The 17,879-nt window shown below is 44.8% G+C and overlaps 6 protein-coding genes across 7 annotated transcripts in view; 3 read left to right on the forward strand and 3 right to left on the reverse strand.

Annotated features, from left to right (window-relative positions):
• LOC106742513 (intron-binding protein aquarius) overlaps positions 1-9,478 on the reverse strand; it is a 26,925-nt gene extending 17,447 nt beyond the window's left edge. Inside the window, exons 1-3 of the mRNA XM_014615507.1 lie at positions 9,143-9,478; positions 8,362-8,998; positions 7,977-8,155 (exon numbers count right to left, since the gene is read on the reverse strand). Of these exons, the coding sequence (XP_014470993.1) occupies positions 7,977-8,155; positions 8,362-8,998; positions 9,143-9,226 (900 nt within the window). The 5' untranslated portion in view covers positions 9,227-9,478. The remainder of the gene's footprint in view (positions 1-7,976; positions 8,156-8,361; positions 8,999-9,142) is intronic.
• LOC106742516 (probable G-protein coupled receptor Mth-like 5) lies at positions 4,056-7,105 on the forward strand. Its single transcript, XM_014615521.1, has 2 exons — positions 4,056-5,060; positions 5,817-7,105. The coding sequence occupies exons 1-2, from the start codon at positions 4,301-4,303 to the stop codon at positions 6,467-6,469; spliced, it is 1,413 nt and encodes a 470-aa protein (XP_014471007.1). The 5' UTR covers positions 4,056-4,300; the 3' UTR covers positions 6,470-7,105.
• Positions 9,479-9,715: 237 nt separating the features above from the next.
• Positions 9,716-11,884, forward strand: LOC106742615 (single-strand selective monofunctional uracil DNA glycosylase). Of its 2 annotated transcripts, XM_014615748.1 has the most exons (4): positions 9,716-10,169; positions 10,557-11,192; positions 11,253-11,402; positions 11,502-11,884. In XM_014615748.1, the coding sequence occupies exons 2-4, from the start codon at positions 10,563-10,565 to the stop codon at positions 11,619-11,621; spliced, it is 900 nt and encodes a 299-aa protein (XP_014471234.1). In that variant the 5' UTR covers positions 9,716-10,169; positions 10,557-10,562; the 3' UTR covers positions 11,622-11,884. The 2 variants fall into 2 exon arrangements, with proteins under 2 accessions (XP_014471234.1, XP_014471233.1); XM_014615747.1 differs by having other exon boundaries at positions 9,716-11,192.
• LOC106742617 (tRNA-specific adenosine deaminase 2) lies at positions 11,877-14,281 on the forward strand. Its single transcript, XM_014615751.1, has 3 exons — positions 11,877-12,447; positions 13,979-14,047; positions 14,121-14,281. The coding sequence occupies exons 1-3, from the start codon at positions 11,891-11,893 to the stop codon at positions 14,209-14,211; spliced, it is 717 nt and encodes a 238-aa protein (XP_014471237.1). The 5' UTR covers positions 11,877-11,890; the 3' UTR covers positions 14,212-14,281.
• A 23-nt stretch (positions 14,282-14,304) lies between these two features.
• On the reverse strand, positions 14,305-15,382 carry LOC106742616 (tubulin polyglutamylase ttll6). The gene is made up of 2 exons (XM_014615750.1): positions 15,300-15,382; positions 14,305-15,157 (listed from the first exon to the last, which is right to left on the reverse strand). Exons 1-2 carry the CDS (start codon positions 15,339-15,341, stop codon positions 14,327-14,329), a joined length of 873 nt encoding a protein of 290 aa, XP_014471236.1. The 5' UTR covers positions 15,342-15,382; the 3' UTR covers positions 14,305-14,326.
• Positions 15,383-16,697: 1,315 nt separating this feature from the next.
• Positions 16,698-17,783, reverse strand: LOC106742481 (40S ribosomal protein S29). The gene is made up of 3 exons (XM_014615448.1): positions 17,631-17,783; positions 16,949-17,048; positions 16,698-16,873 (listed from the first exon to the last, which is right to left on the reverse strand). The coding sequence occupies exons 1-3, from the start codon at positions 17,690-17,692 to the stop codon at positions 16,865-16,867; spliced, it is 171 nt and encodes a 56-aa protein (XP_014470934.1). The 5' UTR covers positions 17,693-17,783; the 3' UTR covers positions 16,698-16,864.
• Positions 17,784-17,879: the final 96 nt, after the last annotated feature.

Consider the following 17,879-nt stretch of genomic DNA (forward strand, 5'->3'; position numbering starts at 1 on the left):
GCATAAGGAATATATCGTACCTGTGCATTTAATACAAAGAAACATCGTCGTCGACGAGACGGGCGGTAGGCAATCTCGCAAGGATTGTCACGTGTGCCACGTAGTGTGGACGATCGATGCACAGATAATAGTGCGACTATTGTCGCGCCCGTCGATTATTAAGTCGCGCGTATGTACGCTTTCGATCATTACAGCCACGCGGAATGCGCTTTGTTGTCTCCACGATTAGCATAGAGAAACATTTCGCGGCGAAGGCGATCGCGCGATGTGACATTGTCTGAAGAATCTCCGTAAGTTATGTAATGAGTCGGAATCGAATCGGCTTACTCTTGTGTACGTGGAGAAAAGTTAGAAATACAGGAGAGAGTGCACGACATGTATATGTATTTATATATATATATATATATATATATATATTACTCATGGGATGCGTAATTCACGTCGCCCGTGATTAAAGCCGGACTTGGCGGATGTGATTCAGTTACGGTATCGCGCTTAGTTACAATCACGGAAGCGTTTTACGACGAAACGAGTCACGCGACTGAGTCGCGGATCTCCGCGATTTCCCGCGAAAACACGTAGATTCCCTCTCTCATTCACACATTCGCGTCGTCTTTTCGCGCTAAACCCCGTTATCGAGCGAGGCGAGAGATATCTTCGTGCACATGAGTTATTCATCGCGCGCGCGTCTACATATTCGTCAACATTGCGTAAGCAAACTCGCCGAGAACCAAACATTAACCTTCGACATTAATCCCCGCCCGTCGCGACTTGTTTTGCCATCCTATTTTTTTCGCCTATAAATCTATCTATCGAAAAAAGTAGAGACGCATACGCGTCCAACTTCGAGACGCGCAGACCACGGCAGGAACGTACAGGCAGATGCGCGAGGGTTTTTCGAAAAAGGGAAGAAATTATAAAAGCGAACCTTTCGAAAAATTCGGGACCGATGAGGCAGCAAAACAGCGCCGCACGTGTGATCGAGCGACCGCTCGGACAAAGGTGAAGATCAAGAGTGTTTTCAATGGAAGCGTGCACGCAGATGTCATTTGTATAGGTGCGCGATCGGCGGGAATATGACGAATTATCGAAAGGTAAATACGGTTAAGGCCACTCTTGTAGTAACGATCCGAAGGCTACCGGACGCTCTCACCGCCCGCGATATTACGCCGTGTGTTTTATATATATATATATATCGCGGCGCGTGCTCGGTGGCACCAATTTTGAGTATCTGATAAGGAGATCTCCCGCCCCCGCACCCATATAATAATAAGTCTCGAAAACAGTTCTGCGCGAAGAGAGAAAGAAAGAAGATAATCTCTCCGCGTCGAACCTCCGACCGCCCCGTTTCGTCCTACTTCCGTTAATTTCACGCGTAATTTATCACGCCGTCACCCACTTAGATCACGCTCGTTGATACAGATTGTACAAGGTGTTCTGAACCAGCATCAACTTGTCGCTCACGGTAGAGACTCTTAGAATTTCCGCTTCGAGGCCTAAATATCAGGTGGTCGCGGTGATTCAGAGGCTCTCAGGAACCGAACGCGTTCGAGCGCAGCGCAAAGGTGCGATTGCGTATCGACGGACACTCGCGTAAAAACGGGAGCATAGATCGTGATCGACGTGTTTCTTCGCATGATTGTACGAGGCTGTGCTTGATAACTAACGGATAGAAGTCGCGCTCTTTTTACTGCATTCTATAAATAATGTCGAGACGATTTAATAATAAAGCAGCGCGCATGTGTGATCGGCGATCGCTCGGACAAAGATGAAGATCAAGAGTGTTTTCAACGGAAGCGTGCACGCAGATGTTATCATTTGTATAGGCGTGCGAACGGCGGTAATATCGGCAGACTGGAAATGTGAAGATTGATCTACGATGATGCCGGAAGTTCGATACGACGATAGACAATGATTGTGTTGAGCGGAGAAAGAAGCTCAATGAACGTTTAGAGCCAGTTTCACAACCTCTGATTAATTTAACCGGCTGATTAAATCCAATGGAATTGACGAATCGCACTTCGCATTAAGCTGAACTGACCAGAAGTGACCGATCTCAGTTGACATTTAATCGGAGGTTGTAAAACTGGCCTTTCGTGATTATCGTTTGTGACTGGAGTGTTCTTTCGGATACTTGATAAATCCATGGGAATATACCAATTAGGAACAATAATCATTAAACGCTCACTGAGCTATTTTTCCTGCTGAACGCAAGCAACATCAGGCGGATCTAGGGGGAAAAAAAACAATTTCGTCGATGTAACTGGATTTCCCGCTGTTTAGAGACCAGGGGAAAACTCTGTTGTAGAAACAGAAACACTTCTGCAGAAGCTTCTATTCCACAGGCAATCGCTTTCAATTTTATCATTTTTTGTCGCCGAGTGTTCATACATATTCAATTGCAGGAAGGAAGCATTTTTTCGCACGGAAAAAAACAATTCCATTAGTGTCACTGAATCGAAGGGGACCAGACGGAAAACTCGGTTGCAGGAACGAAAAGATCGCCGTGGAAGGCTTCTCCGCCCGAACGATTGTATTCGGACATCTCAACTGAGTTTTAACGCACAGCCGAACGTTCGGACGAATGTTTTCGGTCACGGTTAACAGAGATCTCATTTCTCATCACCGAATCTTCGCCTATTCAGCTACACGAGATATGCTTTCTGAGCACGGAGAGAAAAACTATTGTCCTCGGCGCCCAACGGCACGTGGTTTCTATATACAGTGGCGCGCTGTCATGTACCTGCTTGTAATTCAATGTTTTCTCGGAGAGTACGTGACAAAAGAAACGTGTGCGGTATTAATGTGCGTCGTTAGCGTCACGAGGCTAACAGACGCGTTCGTCGTGAAGGAGCGACGAACACGAAAAGTGGAGCGAGAAAAGTCGCGAAAAATGAAGGAGAGAGAGAGAGAAAGCGGAGGTCCTCTCCGTGGGGAGGCGCGATTATGCGCGCCGATCTCTCTTTTTACGTACGCTTTATTAACGCCGTTACCCGAAAAAAATACTATCTCGCGCTATTTCGTAATCCGTAATCATTCTACGTAAATGTGACACTTTGCGGATAAGATTGCTGGAACGCGTGCTGTCATATGCGGGGGATCGTTCCTGCGATTGCTCACGTATTAAGCGCTAGAGGTCAAAAGATAATGATAATTTCGATAAGAATAATTTCGATAATGTGGGACCAACGCGTTTAGAAGAAAACGGGATGCGTCTGGAGTGTGATTTTTCGACGCAGGTCAACAACGACCATCGTTATCGGTGTTAAAAAAAAACAGAGGAATAAGAACGAACTTCCCAATCAATCTGATAATTTACGGCTCCCATGTGCACTTATCATAACGTTATCGTCCGCTGATAATTCTACGTTTCACCAGATGTCCCATATCACCTTATCAATATGTCCTGAATCGACGAGCAAACGCGTGCTCGTGTAACAACCCTCGAGCACTAAAGTATGCGCAAAGCCGCAAGACTCAAAACTCGTCTTATTCCTCGCGTGGCTAAGTCGAGTTGCCGATGGATCCTGAAACTTTCGCATACTCAAAATATCATCATTCCTCAAAAATTCAGTAGATCGTCACCCGTTAAAAATAACAACAGTCATGGAAAGTTCATCTAACTTCGCTAAAAAAGAAAAGGTTAAACGAAACAAAAGTCTCTTTGATCAAAATGTGCAAAATGAACGGTGCATGAGAGCCGAACTCCAGATATTGCTTGCGATGAAACCAGCGTTCGGTTCTTACAGGTCTCTTATTTCGAAAGAAAAAAAAAAAAAAAAAAAAANTGCGAGAAACATTGTATACATTCGACGCGCGTTTGATCTTGAATGAATTTAAATCACGATGACAGAAATGAGTCGGTAAACGAAAACAGAGCGTGGCGTGTGACGACTGCGTACTGCCGTGCGTCTCGCAGGCGGCACGCCGCAGAACAGACAGGCGAAAGAGGAGACGGTGGGGAGAAGAAGGAGGATGGGCAGCAGCAGCTGGATGTGACGGGGAGCGGGAATGTCATGGCGGCGGCCTTTGGCAGGGGTAGGTAGGTAGGTAGGCAGGTAGCCAGGTATGGTTAGGCGAGCACGAGCGCGCATATCGTTCATCGACATTGTGTCGCAATGAGCTAGTGACTCACGAACGGACGGACGGACGAGAGAGCGCTTCGCGAAACGATCGATCGGACGGACAGAGACACGGTGGCGACTTCCTCTCCGGTGAAGACGAGCGACGAAGAAACGAGCGAGCGAGCGAGCGAGCGGATGCGGCGAACGTGAGAGTGCGTGAGCAGAGGCCCGGCGTCATGTATCCAACGAGGAGCCTGCTGACGTCACTCGCGATCGTCTTCTGGGCCGCGAGTACGAGGACACTCGCCGGGACGGCCGGCGACGCGGCGGTGAGCATCGGCAAGTGTTGCGAGCCCGAGGAGATCCTGATGGACGACCGGTGCACGCCGCTGAAGGAGACCAACGAGACCAAGTGGCGGCCGGAGTTTGCCTCGGCTCCAAGCTCCAAGTTCGTCGAGCCCGAGTACGAGCTGAAGATCGGCCGGCCCCGGTGCGCCTCCGATGAACACCAATGGCACGTGTATTATTACCCGACCGGGCCGGACCGCCTGGCGATTTTGCCGTCCGGCGTGCTGCGCCACTACGTCGACCTGGCCAGAGGCATGGACGAGAAACAGGAGGTCTACGGGGCGAGCGAAAACGACGAATCCGAGAGCATATACCACGACTATCAGTTCGGTCATTATTGCGCCGACAAGGCCGTGCTGAACGGTGATGGCCTAGTGGCGATGTACGCGATGCTGTGCGTGCCGACGGTTGCCGTGCGTTGGTCCGACACGAATTACCTCTTGAGGCACGCGGTCGATCCCGCCTTCCACGCCATATCCATGGCTTGCTACCTGATAGTCGCGGTGGTCTATTTCGTGCTGCCGCAGCTGCGCGATCTCGTCGGTAACATCATCACCAGCATGACTCTGTGCCTCGTGGCTAACCAGTGCGCCTCCACCGTCAGGATATTCACCGAGCTCGGCAATCACGTCAGCTTCTTGATCGCCGGTAGGCATGCACTTTTCCTCCTTCGTCGGACAGAGCGAGATGTACATGTACATTCTTCAGAGTTCCGTCCGCGAGAGACAAGCTGGGCTCTTTGTAAGAGCGTTCTAACAAAGTATTCTTCATATGGAACGTACCTTTTCAAGAATATTTTATTTAAAGAAAAACGCTTCGCTCAAGTTGAGACGTTCTTCAAATAGAAAGGTGTATTCTGCATTCAGAGAGAAATGTAGGCGATAACTACGTCTACTAATTTACTTAATCCAAGTAAAAACTTGCCGGAGGAAAGTCAGAGTGATGATTCATTTGAATCTAACGCTTTTCTCCTATGCTGTAACGTTTAGATATCGCTGATTAAACTATATGCATTAATTCTATATATATAAAGCTATAGTTGTCATCTTTGTAATTGCCTGTGCGTTTTTCTCCGAGTGTGTAGGAGAAAACTTCTCTCATCTAATTACATCTTTCTCTGTCTATCTAGGTAATATCTCTCACCTAGTTTTGCAGACTCTCTATTGGCCGTACGGTCTCTATCGGCCGATTTCTCAAATGCAATTAATGATACATTAGACGTAACTCGACGCGGCGGTATCATAGTCGCGTTGGTGTTAAAACTCGCGTGAGTCACGATTTAATATGAGCGCGGTCAACGCACGCGAAAGACGGAAAGGGCAATTAACAATAGCTGCTCGGACTCGCCGGTTTGAACTCGAGAAACGCGACCGAGAAGAGTACAACAAAGTTTCTCTTTTCCAGACACGGTCATGTACGTCTCCCTGATGGCAGCCTTCTTCTGGCTCAGCACCCTCGGCTACTACGTGTGGAACACGTTCAAGTCGCGCAACGTCTTCCTGAGGGTGACCGACGGTAAGAAGTACTGCTACTACTCGTCGTGGGTCTGGGGCCTGGTCGCGTGCATCGCCGGCACCGCGATGTTCGCCCACTTCGCATTGGAGACGGACAAGCCCACCGTAGGCGGCATGAGTTATCCCGCGCAGGAGACGATGGGCTGGCTCGGCATCACCGTCATGTTCATGTGCATCGCCTTCACCGTCATGATCGACCTCTGCCTCGTGCTGACCACGGCGAATCGCATCAAGCGGATGAGCACGTACGGCCGGATTCACCACAAGATGAAGTACAGCTTCAGGATGTTCGTTTTCTTGTATGTGATCATGAGCGCCGGTTGGATCTCGCTGCTGTTGTCGCAGCTCAAGTACGACGCTCTGGTGTACTGCCACATCGTCGTGAATCTGTCGCAGGCGTTGCTCGTGCTCTACGTCTGCGTGTTCGGCCAGCGCAGGGTCACGTTTCTGCTCGGGAAAACGTGCAACTGCTGCAATTACGGTGACACCACCGAGGGCCTCGACTGGGGCGAGGAGATGACGGCTATCAATGCCGGCTATTGATTCGTTCGAGTACGCGTACGAGGAAACATTCCGATCGCCGAAGCACGAGTGACGACGGTCGCGATCGCGGTCGGATTGAGAATATATATTCTTCGTATCGATCGTGTTCGAGAGCTCATCGCTGTACACCTTTCGCAAGTTTTCTCGCATATATTCGTTAGATATACACGTGTACGGGGTGATCTGAGGAAAGACTTGTCTCAGAACGCGCGGTGCTCAGAAAGAAGCAGATACACACACGCATATCTGATCAACGCGAGTCGGAAGAAAATACCGACTGATCTTTTCGGGGAAATGAAACGATCCCCGATTTTTGCCAATACAACTCGCGTTGATCGATCGTTTTTTTCTCGTTGGTTCTTGCGAAGGCCGCGAGTGTGCTCCGACATTCCGAGACCTTCCTCCAGATCGCCCCGTATGTCTTGAAACCAAAATGCATTCTTTGTAAAGTATTAGTACCGATCTACAATAAGCCTTTAGTCCTTTAATTCGGAGCATCACATTGTAACGTAATTTCCAACAAAAGCGTTTCCAGCGCTACCGGACGTCGCAGTTCCAACGAGTCAAGCGTTGTCACGTCAGAATTTACGTCACATTTTACCGCCTGAAGCGAAAGGCTAAAGGTGTACATTACACTTATTCTAGATCTGGACTGAAAAGTTGCGTGGATGTGTCTTCTGCTCGAGAAGGAAACAGTATTATGAGTGTAATAGCGTTATTGTATAGAGATAGGCCCGAAGCGTGCAAACGGAGAATACGTAACAATATACGTATATAAATACTCGAGACAATACTGGGATATAAAAATACGGCAATCGCGTATTGTAAATAATGATGCGTAATCAAAGTAATCGATATGAAAATCGAGACGAAGTCGGGCGACTTTGCAAATTGAAGGGGGAACTCTAAGGAGATCACAATACACAAGATCATCGTAGCGAGATTGTACGTGAAATGATCGATCAACATGCTCGAGTCGACACACGAAGAACACGGCACTGGCGAAATTGCGTATTGCATCTTCGGTGAACTCCGATGTCTCTCATGTTTGGTGATTGTATGTGCCTTAAAGCAAAAATCAATTTCCTGCCTTATCGAGATGCTTTTCGACAATTGTACCTCTGTCGCTTCATAATTCCGACACGTCTACCTTAGCATTCATGCATGTATCGATGTTCATGGTGTATCATGTCCTCACACAAATGTACTGATTCTAAACGTCAAGTCATTTATATTGTGCAATATTACTAACATTACCGACTGATAGAGACGGTGTTCAGGTGTATGCAAGCGTATTGCGCAATATAGTTAAATATATATGTGACGAAGCCTTAACTGATATTATACTTTTAACGATATGTTTGTGTAGTATTTATGTCTATGAGACGATTAAATTTTTGTACATGAGAAATATAAAGCTTCGATAAGTAATTTCGAGTCGATATCCCAAATTAAATTATTTCACACGCCTTGTATGTATTTTTTGTAACGTTTTGTAAAGACTCACCTGGCCAAACAGGCTACCCTCTGGACGATGTAGCAGATTGGACAGCTGACAACGCACCACTAGATGATTGTCATCCATAACGGTGTTGAAGAAACGTCTAGTAGGAAGCAAGGCCTCCAGGTCGATAATCAGCTCCAGGAATCTTTCGCAATAGCGCACTTTGTCCGCTATCACAAATCCTGCAAAAGATACAAGTACATAGTTAAAGATAATAATTCAATCGCGCAATTTAATTACCTAAATGAGAAGAATTCAAGAATCTAGTTTAGAAAGGACTTACAAAATTTCTAATTTTATCAAGAGCTTAATACACATAATTATATAAATGATTGCATTCTCTCAAAAAATAAATTGAAATTCAAGATAACACAATAACTAGACATACCTTCTGCAGGAATTGTTTCCAATATCGTCATAAACTTTATCATCAGTTTATGCAAGAATCTGCGTTCCCATTCAAGTTTTTCCTTATGTTCCAGATTATCTTTTTTTCTTATAATTTTCCAATACTTTCTCCATTTTGGATATTTCCTAAACTCTAGTTCCCTTCTGCCTTGTTGCAAGGAAATCCACATAGAGAGTGACACCAATCTCTTCACTTCCTCTCTAACCAATGATACTTCCATCGAGTTAAAACAATGATTCAGAAACACTATCAATGCTGTCTGCTCCTTCAAGTCAAAGTCTGCTATACTCTCTTCTAAGCATGCTTCCAGAACATTTTGGAAGAATCCAGCAAAGTGTGTCGGATTCTTTTCAAATGCTTCCCATACTTGTACTCGTTCCCTGAATTTTTCATTTACCATGACAACAATGGACATGGTGTGCGCTCGTGTAGCTTTCTCCGCGTCATAATTAGGCCACAGAAAGTTCTCCAGGTACTGGCTAAACTCCAACATCATAATCCTCCGAATAGAGAACTTGGATGTGCATATTTCTTGTACATAAATATCTTCCACTATATGAGAACTGAAGGCTAGGTGTGTATTTGTAGTGTGAGGTGCCCAGTATTTATTTGCGAGCTGCAATACAACAGAAAGCCACAAAAATTTAATCATAAAATAATCATAGCAAAGGTTAAAAACAAAACGGTCGTCTCATGAAGAAAATCTCTTAGAACGCAAGATGCTGTATTTGCATGTAAATTTAGCAAAGTGAGAATATACCTGAGTGATCTTGTCCGCGTTAATCTGTTCCACCGTCGGGGCAGGATTATTACTCTTGACAGACTGTGCATTTTGATTCTCCATCGTGTATTTGTACAATTATACTGAAACACACACTCGATTAACCTAACCTAACTTTGTTCCGGTTTACTCGCAAGAAAAGAACTACACAGACATCAGTTTTTAACATTTGTCAGGTCACTTTTAACACATGTCACACGTAAGCTACCACAAATTAGTTACTTTGTAAGATTGTGACACTTTCTCGAATAATCAATAATTAATACACTTGTCAAAAACGTACAAAAATGCAGACGTTAGTGTGTCCGATATGTCATCGAGTCATACTACGTTCTCGGATTTTCATTAAGACAATGGCGACTCGTAGCGGAGAGTTTGGAACTAAAAAAAAGTAACGGGTCCATTCACAACGGGTCGTTTAGCCGAGATTCAAACCTTAGCAGAAACTCGAACATCGCGTCATTCGGGTTTCTCGTGACATCATTAGATGTCGCTAAACAATCCTGTTCAGAACGAAGCAATAGGTGACCCGTTTTACTTTAATCGGTTGAAAAGTATTTGCCAACTCTCAATCGCAATTCAATCGGCAATCGCTAGTGTGATTTGGCCTTTAGACTTACTACACCTATTGTAGATCCGAACTAATCGAAAAGTCAGGCGTTCTTCTATTTTTCGCATAGAATGATTCAACAATATTTCCAATAAGAGTGCGATCCAGTAGATGCTGCAACCTCTTTGAAATGCCCAAAGAAAAGCCATGATTGGTCTATACGACGCTTCGAAGTATTTGCAGCGTCTAATAGATCGCACCCTAAATCACAGATAAATCCTGGAAAGGGAAAGAGAAGTCACTTGTGAAGTGCACTTTTTACACGTTTTTTTGTAGTAGCTTTGTTCTCAAACACTACAGATCTATGTTTGCTCTTTAGAGGAAGGAAGAGAAAATAGGACATAGTGTAAAGAGTGCAACCGGCGAATGCATTTCACACAATTCCAGCGGGAATAGGTGAGCTACCCTCTTCTTTGTTTATGCGTGTAACGGAAAAACGATAGGTAGCGAAAGTCGACTTTTTGAACTGTTACGCGTCATCGAAGCTCCTCTTTGAATCTGCAGTAATTCATATAACATCCATAACGTTGTGATCTAATGGTGTCAACAATCATAATTTGATCTCGAAGTTCGATTCCAATTTTTCCCGTAACAATACGTAAAAACACTTCACCGATACGTGATAACTACTCGCGTTAGCTGAAGTATATGCAATACGATAGATATAGTATGATAAAGTGTTCAGGATAACTGTTGGTAAACTATTGATAAAACCGTATTCTCCAAAATACCTGTTAACCGTTTTGAGTTGATACCCGATCGAAAGCGATTATGCCTCGCCAGAAAAGAATGGCTAGCGAAGATGCGCCGGTGAATCCTCGCACGAAAAGATTAAAACGAGCGGATGCAGATTCGCCGAAGTTAAACGACGAGGCTCCAGCAGATCTGGATGCTGAACGGAATGCAGAAGAGAATGGAGACACAGTTGCACATACAATCTCGGAGTCCATCGCCGAGAAACTTTTGTCGATTGAGAAACAGCTCAGCGCCGAGGTGCAACGTATCACCTTTCAATCGGTGGTGCGATACATTTACAATCCGCTCGAGTACGCGTTTGACCCGCACGCCATGTATGTACGTAAATATTGCAACGGCCCAAAGAAGGTCATCTTCCTCGGGATAAATCCCGGGCCTTGGGGCATGTCGCAAACCGGCGTGCCGTTTGGAGAAGTTACCATGGTGCGCGACTGGCTTAAGATTTCTGGCTCTGTCGGCACTCCACCGAAAGAACATCCCGATCGGAAGATCACAGGATTCCAATGTAGGCGTAGCGAGCCCAGTGGACGAAGACTGTGGGGTCTCTTTAAGAAACTGTGCGGCAGTCCTGAGAACTTCTTTCAAAACGCATATGTGCACAATTATTGCCCCCTTGCATTCTTAAATGACAGAGCCTGCAACGTCACGCCGGCAGAATTAAAGGCAATTGTTTCTTTCATCGTATGCTTTTCCGCATGCTAAACTGTTTGATATCTTTTTCAGGGTGAGGGAATACAGCTTTTGCACAGGATATGCGACAAGGCCTTGGTGGACGTTGTGAGGCTCTTGAATGCGGAGTTTATCGTTGGCATTGGCAAGTATGCTGAAACAAGGGCACAGTTAGCTCTCAAAACAAGGAATCTTAATGTTAAGGTAATATATATGTATATATCGTTTTGCATCTTATTTATATTTTATCACCTTCAATGCTGATACATCGAGATTTTCTGATCATTATCGTGACCTTTTCAGGTGATGTACTTGCCACATCCCAGCCCAAGAGCTGCAGGCAACACAAACTGGGATGAGAAAGCTATGCAACAGTTGAACGAGTTGAAATTGGAGAAGTTTTTCGAAACTGTGAATATTTAAAACGTGCGCAGTGTGTAATTGCAAAGTGTGTTCAAGATGCGCACGATATACGACGACCACTTAAAGACATACATTTTCAAAATTGGTATTTATTTCCTTACGACGATACCTCTGTAATTTTTTTTTTTACAAGGATCAACATACTTTTTCGTGAAGTGAGACGTCAGAAGTCTCGTATGATTGTTTTTCACGAGTTCGTAATTCGTTAAATCGCGAATTAGCACTCTGTAACACGGAAAAAAATAAATTAAGTTACATCATCATCGTCGATGGATGATATGACAATGTCCGCCGGCATGGATACTTCGGCTTGGATGGACGTTGCGTTACAAAGGGCGGAGGAATCCCTGCGGAAGGGCGAGGTTCCCGTGGGCTGTCTGTTCGTGTATAACAACGAGGCGATCGCAACGGGCAACAATACGGTGAACGAGACCTGCAATGCGACACGTCACGCGGAGATCAATTGTATCGACCAAGTCTTGAGGTTCTGCAGAGAGAAGCAGCTGGACCACGAGACGGTGTTTCAAGATCTCGACGTGATCGTCACGGTGGAGCCGTGCATAATGTGCGTGTCGGCGTTGCTTCAGCTATGCGTACGCAGTATCGTGTATGGCTGTGCGAACGATCGATTCGGCGGTTGCCGCAGCGTCCTCGAGATACCGAGCCTTTACGAGCCGAAGACAACGATACAGGGGGATGTGAAGGCGGACGAGGCAATGAAATTGCTCAAAGACTTCTACAAAGGCTCGAACCCCAACGCACCCGAATCGAAGGTCAACAAGAAGGGACGCAAAGCAAAGGAAACCGTTGTCTTGACAGAAAACCAGTAATTTCTCACGTGTTTTTTTCTCTTTTTTACGTTTTTACAAAACTGTCGCGTTTATACTTGATTTTACGTATATCATTCCAGTAAATTGTATGAAGTACGTTTGATTTCATCTTCGGCGGCTGTCACGTCAACATATCACTCAATCGTGACGAATCATATGCAGCCCCTTTATTCTTTGTACAATATACAAGTAGAGCGATAACGATATTGTTGAATCTGATAATGTTAATTTGGTTTCTATCTATTGCGTGTGTTCCGTACATCCTTAATTTGTTCTTTTGATTGGTCCTCTTGCGCGATCCTGCCGGAAACTTAAAAACTATATATACTCTTTTACACACGCTCTCAGAAACAGGTCAGAAATAAATCTTGAACACTGTGTCGGGATCCTCTGGATATACTTTTGATTTGCTCGATATCCTCGCGTGTCAAATGCACCACGTCTTGTCTAATTCGCATTTTCCCTGGTACCACCGAATCAGCAATTGATTTCTCAGCGTGTAGTCCTTCGTAACCATGTCCTTTTCCTGCAAATGATATATATTCGGTTAAAAATGACGCGAGAAGAGACGATAACACGGATAGGAATTTTTTTCATCCAACTCTGATCAAACTAATCGACGGTTAATGATAAGAATTGTCAGCACCGCAACTTGTTCAACAACAATCGAAGAATTAATCATTTCTATCTGCGTCAGCAAGATGGAGCAGATAATTTGGTTGACAGCAATTTTAGATCGTTGATTAGTTTGATCGGAATTCGATGAAAGTCACCCTCACTATGGAAGGCGGGAAGATTCGTTGAAAGTCCATCCGGTTTTCGTGCTCCAAATAACTCTGCGACAAAATCAGCCGAGTCTCCGGTGTGAAACACGGCCTGCACAATTGACATTCCACGCGGAAGCAATCGTCGCATTCTCTGCAGAGCTCCGGCAACACCACGATGTTCTTGTCTGCTACCTCCATTTCTTCCTCCGCTCTACTTCTGCAGCACGAACGCGTCAATAATACATATTATTGACAACAAGCAAAATGGTGGCAGTATCTGCTAGCAGATTGCCAGCAAACTCGATTCCAAACGCATTTTTTTGTACCCTTGGGATAGAAACCGAAGGAATCCGCGGGAAAATTACGATTTTTTTCTGAAACCTCAAAACTATACAGCAGAAATACTACGCAAAATTTGCTTCCGCAGGTTTGGCTATTTAGAATATTAATCGCTTTCCTCTTCTTCTTTTGCTGAACTAGTTCACTCCCTCGTTGGACCTCGCGCTCACCTGATCCTCGGGGATCTCCTCCTGACCCTATTGCCGACACCGACCAGCGCGAGTGTATTGAATATGACCTGCTCGTAAAGCAGCTGATTCGGCGGGTAATGCGCGGACGAGAGATTCGGCGACATGTTCGCCTCCATCGTGTAGACGTTCAGGTCCTCGTCGAGCACCAGGTCGAATCGCATGAGCTCGAAGAAGTTCCTGCCGTTGCCAACACGCCTAGAGACCTCCCTGATCTGAGCTTCTTTCATCAGGAAGACCTCCCGGATGGCGTCGTATGCTCGTTCCCACATCCTCGCAGGGTCCTCGCCCCGCTCCCGGACGTAAGCATCGAACGAGTTCTTCATCGAGTAACCGAGCTCCACGTAGTACTTCTTCAAAGACGGCACCTTCCAGATCGGCAGGTAATCGTCGCCGACCACGTACTTGTCCAGGACCTGCGGTCGAGTTAGGTCAAGAAGAAAAAATAAAAGGAAGAATCATTTAGAAAGCTAAAGGAGACAATGCCAGCTGACACGCAGATAAGAATGCGTGATGAACCCATGTACGTTGTTTGTTTTGCACCATTAATATATATGACTTAAATAATATATATTAATTTATTATTGTAGAATAGGATAAATAAATATTGATAAATTACAATTAACGCATTTTTTAATCTGCATTACGACTGCCATGAGTGTCACTACCTCGGCATCGAAGGGATGATACGCGATCGGGCAGAAACGGAACAGCACGTCGCCCTTGTAGACGTAGAGCCGCAGCGGGTCGACGGACGTTACGACGATGTACAGGCCGATATCGAACTTGTAGCCGTCTACGAGGTACGGTCGCTCGACGAACTCCTGCACGAAGATGCCATCGGTGAGACTGGCGTTGCGGCTGTCGACCAAGCGGATACCCCGGTGATCGTTCAACTTCTGCACGAACTTTTTAGTGGGGTTCGCGTCCGCGTAACGGAGGAATCTCTCCCGGTCGTCGGGCATCCGGAAGGCGGCCGGTATGTAACGACCGGCCGATATCGACAGATCCACCTTGTTCGTGACGTAGCCGCAGCCGGGGAAATGGTTGACACGCTGATGCTGCTGCAGCCTGTGCAGACTCGCGGACAACTTGTGGAACGGATAGTCGTGGGCCCACAGCAGGTCCCAGCCGGGCTCGTTGTCGCTCTCGCGAAAACCGAGTCGCGACAATACCGCGCGCACATGCTTCAGGTAGCCGGTATCGTTGCGCCTGGCGTACACCCAGAACCTCAGTCGATCCTCCCCGACGTTCACCTCGGACGGCTGTGTCGCGCGCGTCTGGTAACGTTGGTGCGTCAGAAACATACCGTAGAGAATCAACGGGCCCGCTACGGAAGATAGAAGAATCTTCAGCACAGTCTTCACCCTCAGGCTCATAACTCGCTCTCCCACAGTGCATTCTTCCGCTTCCTGCAACAGGTCGTCCATCCAAATAGACTTACGAAATCTCGTTGGCAGGTCGGGTTTCGTTCGTACAGATGCACGTTATTACGGATTTAATTCTTCGTCTTTCATTGCGACGTGCCTTCGAACAACCTTCCGCGCGTCGTACCTCTTTGCCCGGCTCATTTTCGTGTTCCTTTTCAGGCGACATGATAATCCTGGTTTCAAGCGAGGAAGAGCCCGACTGGCGTCCCGAGGCGTGTTTACTTTCGAGCGAGATAGTACATCGTGTGAAAGTACCGTTCGCTGTAACTTATCCCCGTTTGACCGACCGCCTTCCACGTGGGACATCAGTGGACGGGGACCATTCACCGGAGAGCTTCATGCGCGATTCAGTCGAGAGTTTAGCTCGATTTATTTGCTTAAGGATTAAGATAGCTTTGAGTTAAATTACTTTTGCATTAAACAAATTTTCTTCTGTTTCCTAAGAAAAATGTATAATTGTAATTAACTACAATCACATAAAATCATATAATTTGGGGGAACAAGAAAGTTACATGATTACATACATAAAACCTAAAATTTACCTTAATTTCAGTCTTGGGCGCATATTCAGAGATAGTAAAACTTTTCACAAAAAATTAAAATTCCTTGTGCTTTTTCAAATACATTTAATAAAATAAAATGAATAATCGATGTTACATGCGGTAAATTAATTAATCGTAGACGCGATTTTATATATACGAGGGTTGATCCAGAAATAAGGTTCCCATCAATTTTACAAAATAGACAACATTGTTTATTCTCATAGAAATTTACATCGTTGGAAAGATGAAACTTTGCTCTATTTTTCTACATAATCGCCATCTTATTCTACGCATTTTTGTAGACGGTGCTCCAATTTCTGTATCCCAATGTCGTAGAACTCCGTCGCCAACCCGTTGAGGAAGCGTTTCACCTCTTCTTTGTCGCTCCGTGCAACATTGAGAAAACTCAGGCGAGCTATCCAGAACCGCCGGTGAGAACGACTGACAGCCGGTGTAACGCTGCTTCACGACAACGCACGACCTCACGTCTCCCGTCACACCCAGGAACTTTTGACACACTTAGGGTGGGACTGTCATGCCCCACCCACCTTACAGTCCGGACCTCGCGCCTAGTGATTATCACTTGTTCCCCAAGTTAAAGGAATACTTGGGTGGCCAACGCTTCCGGAGCGACGATGAAGTCAAAGAAGAGGTGAAACGCTTCCTCAACGAGTTGGCGGCGGAGTTCTACGACATTGGGATACAGAAATTGGAGCACCGTCTACAAAAATGCGTAGAATAAGATGGCGATTATGTAGAAAAATAGAGCAAAGTTTCATCTTTCCAACGATGTAAATTTCTATGAGAATAAACAATGTTGTCTATTTTGTAAAATTGATGGGAACCTTATTTCTGGATNCTATATTTATATATATATGCTGCTATCATGCATAAAGGGTATCAATGTATCACACGTGTGTGACCACAGGGATCATGTTCATTGTATGGTGTATAGAATATAAATAGGTAGATACAAAATGTACAGATACAGAATGACAAACATGTATTTTAGATTGCACGACAAGTGCAAGATCTTACAATTATATATTTAATATTTTACATCGTTCCTCCTTGCGCTCCATTCTCGCAGTAGGTTCAAGGATAAAAGATGCCCACCATATCAAGTAAATTGATTACATTGGCTGTGTTAGTCCAACTGTAAGAAGAAAATATATTGCAAAATTTGGCATTTATTCCATGATGAATTGAACAAATCGATATTGGAATTTACCTTCTTAAAACCTATATCTGCCGCATATTCTCTGAAGCACTGTCGGCAAATGTTCAGACCGTACTTACGAATAAGCCCGTGTTTATTCGCACAGGCACGGCTACAACAAAAACAAATGTGTTAAAATCAACATGTACATCTATACTTATAAATCAGGCTCATCAATTATAAGTTAATCACTAAGGTAATTAAAAGTTAATTAAGGTAATTATAAGTTAATTACTGATAAGCTTATATAGAATAATATTATTGGTATGGAATAATATAGCTTGAGAGATATGTATAAAGACAATTATATGTGGCTTTTATAATTGGTATAAAGGGTAATACACAATATTGCTTCTTGATTGATATGGAATATTTAGGCAAGCTTTAAGTTTGAGGGAAAACTTACTCCAAGTGTTTGTCTTACAACGTAATCACATGGTTAATACTTTCGAGGTTAGAATAAATATTTCTTTAAGTTATAAGTTGGATTACGCGTTACAGGTACATTTACATACCTTTTACAGGGGCTGAAATTTTCGCTTTAGATCAAATTTTCGTGACTGCCGCGAGATTACGATATTTATGGTTATGCGCTCACTGATCGGCCGAATTCGATCGCGAATATCTCATTTGTTGCACCAAACTACCGTCGAAAGATATAAGATAAATCGGCAGAAAACAATTTTATACTAACCAGGATCTGGATCCTTGACCGTATTTTCGCGGATGCGAATACCAGATATTCTGAAAACCCATATCTGCACACGTGCTATGTTCACTAGTGCTCACTAGCTGAAAAGAGCGTATGAGAAAAAAAGAGCGTCACGAAAGCGATCAGAGAACAGAATGAGAAAAGCCGAGCGAAACTAAATGCAACGATCCTGCTTCTAGCGCACTCTGGTAGCTCCAAGTTAAATTAATATGACGGATCACGCGCTAAATA

This window comes from Dinoponera quadriceps, unplaced genomic scaffold, assembly GCF_001313825.1.
Source record: "Dinoponera quadriceps isolate SergipeBrazil2010 unplaced genomic scaffold, ASM131382v1 scaffold113, whole genome shotgun sequence".
In the NCBI taxonomy this organism is placed as follows: Eukaryota; Metazoa; Arthropoda; class Insecta; order Hymenoptera; family Formicidae; genus Dinoponera; species Dinoponera quadriceps.